We start from the raw sequence: 1847 nt of genomic DNA on the forward strand, positions 1-1847 counted from the left end.
CACTGTAATTATTTTGAGATCAGTGTTTTTTCTCACAGTTCTTGGGACATCCTCCTGTGCTTCTGACAGTACCAGGTTTATTATAAGAGCTTCAAAACTATTTTCTTTTTAAATATATATATTTGTATTGATTTCATTATTGATTTCAGAGAGAGGGATAGATAGAAACATCAATGATGAGAATCACTGATCAGCTGCCTCCTGCACACCCCCTACTAGGGATCGAGCCTGAACCTGGGCATGTGCCCTTACTGGAACTGAACCTGGGACCCTTCAGTCTGCAGGCTGATGCTCTATCCACTGAGCCAAACCAGCTAGAGCATGGATATTTATCTTAAAGAAACCCAAAACACTAAATCAGAAAGACATATACTTCCATATGTTCATTGAAGCATTATTTACAGTAGCCAAGATATGGAAGCAATATAAGTGTCCATCAATAGACGAATGATAAAGAACTATTGCATATATACAGGAATATAACTCAGCCATAAAAAATAATAAAATCTTGCCATCTGCAACAACATGGATGAACCTAGATAGAGAGCGCTGTGCTGAGTGAAATAAGTCAACAGAGAAAGACAAATGCCATATGATTTACTTATATATGGAATCTAAAAAACCAAATAAATGAATAAACAAAATAACAAACAAACTCACAGATACTCATAGAGAAAATTTTGATAGTTGCCAGATGGGGCATGCATGGGGGTTGGAGGAATGGGTGAAAAAGGGGAAAGGATTAAATAGTGCATATTTGTAGTTACAAAATAGTCATAGCATAAAAGACTAATATGCAAATTGACCAGGAGTTTGACTGCTTGCTATGACGTGCACTGATCACCAGGGGGTGGCACGGAACATGGTGAGCGTCGGTGACATGATGCTGGCAGTGGGTGGCAGTGGAGGTGCTGCCGGGCCCCAATGGGCCCTGACAAGAGCAGGACTGTGGTGGGTTGGTGGAGCAGGTAAGCAGGTGGCGCCAGGCCAAGGTGGGTGGAAACGGGGGCCCAATCGCCTCGCTCATCGCCCTGCAGATGGCAACCAGTGGCGGAGGTGGGGAGTGGAGCTGCTGCCCAGCTCTCAGGTGCTGAGGGAGCCAAGCGGGGGGCCCATCCCTGACCAATCGCCCCTGCAGATGGTGACCATCAGCCGGCAGGCCCTGATCGCCTGATTAGGGCTTGGGACCTGGGCTGGGACAGGGATCTGGGGGTAGGTGGAGGCGACCAATCTCCTGTGGCACCGGGTGGGGGCTGTGACCTCTTGCCGGCTACCTGGAGGGGGGTAGTAACGGGGACGGAGGTGCCATGAGAATGTGAGGTGTCCACCAAGCTCGCTCTTACTCTCCCTGCTACCCTTCCGTGGGACACCAGGGCTCACATGCTGAGGAACCCCCCACACTCAGGTTCCAGGCACCTGTGAGGAGCCCGCCCTTCACCCATGCAGCCTCTTCCCGGTGAGCCGGACCACAGCCGCCTGGATGGCAGGGGCCAGTTGGGCTTCCTATGGGTTCACGCAGGAACCAGTCTGCGAGGCCAACTGGGAGAGAGTGCGCTGTCTATCCAGCTTCCGTGTGGTGCTGCTGGGCAGCCCAGAGGCCCATGCTGTGCCCCAGCCACGGCGTCCAGCCACACTCACTGCATCTCTGTGTGGGGACTCAGGTGCAGTGACTTAGGCAGAGTGGGCACGCAGGAGGCTGCCCAGGGCCCAGAGGTCAGCTGGGACCTGCCCTTCCACACCAGACGCTCACGGTTCAATTGCAGGCCAGGCCTAGGGACCACACCGGTGCACGAATTTCATGCACCTGGCAGCGGCAAAAGGACAGACTACTCTAGTAGTCAATAATC

At 51.6% G+C, this 1847-nt stretch overlaps 1 protein-coding gene across 1 annotated transcript in view; it reads right to left on the bottom strand.

The window, feature by feature from the left end:
- Positions 1-1083: 1083 nt before the first annotated feature.
- The window catches only part of ZNF283 (zinc finger protein 283), a 16010-nt gene continuing 15246 nt past the window's right edge, over positions 1084-1847 (bottom strand). The window contains exon 7 of the mRNA XM_006759101.2: positions 1084-1274. Coding sequence (XP_006759164.2) covers positions 1084-1274 — 191 coding nt within the window. The remainder of the gene's footprint in view (positions 1275-1847) is intronic.

Source organism: Myotis davidii, unplaced genomic scaffold (assembly GCF_000327345.1).
Source record: "Myotis davidii unplaced genomic scaffold, ASM32734v1 scaffold896, whole genome shotgun sequence".
Lineage (NCBI taxonomy): Eukaryota > Metazoa > Chordata > Mammalia > Chiroptera > Vespertilionidae > Myotis > Myotis davidii.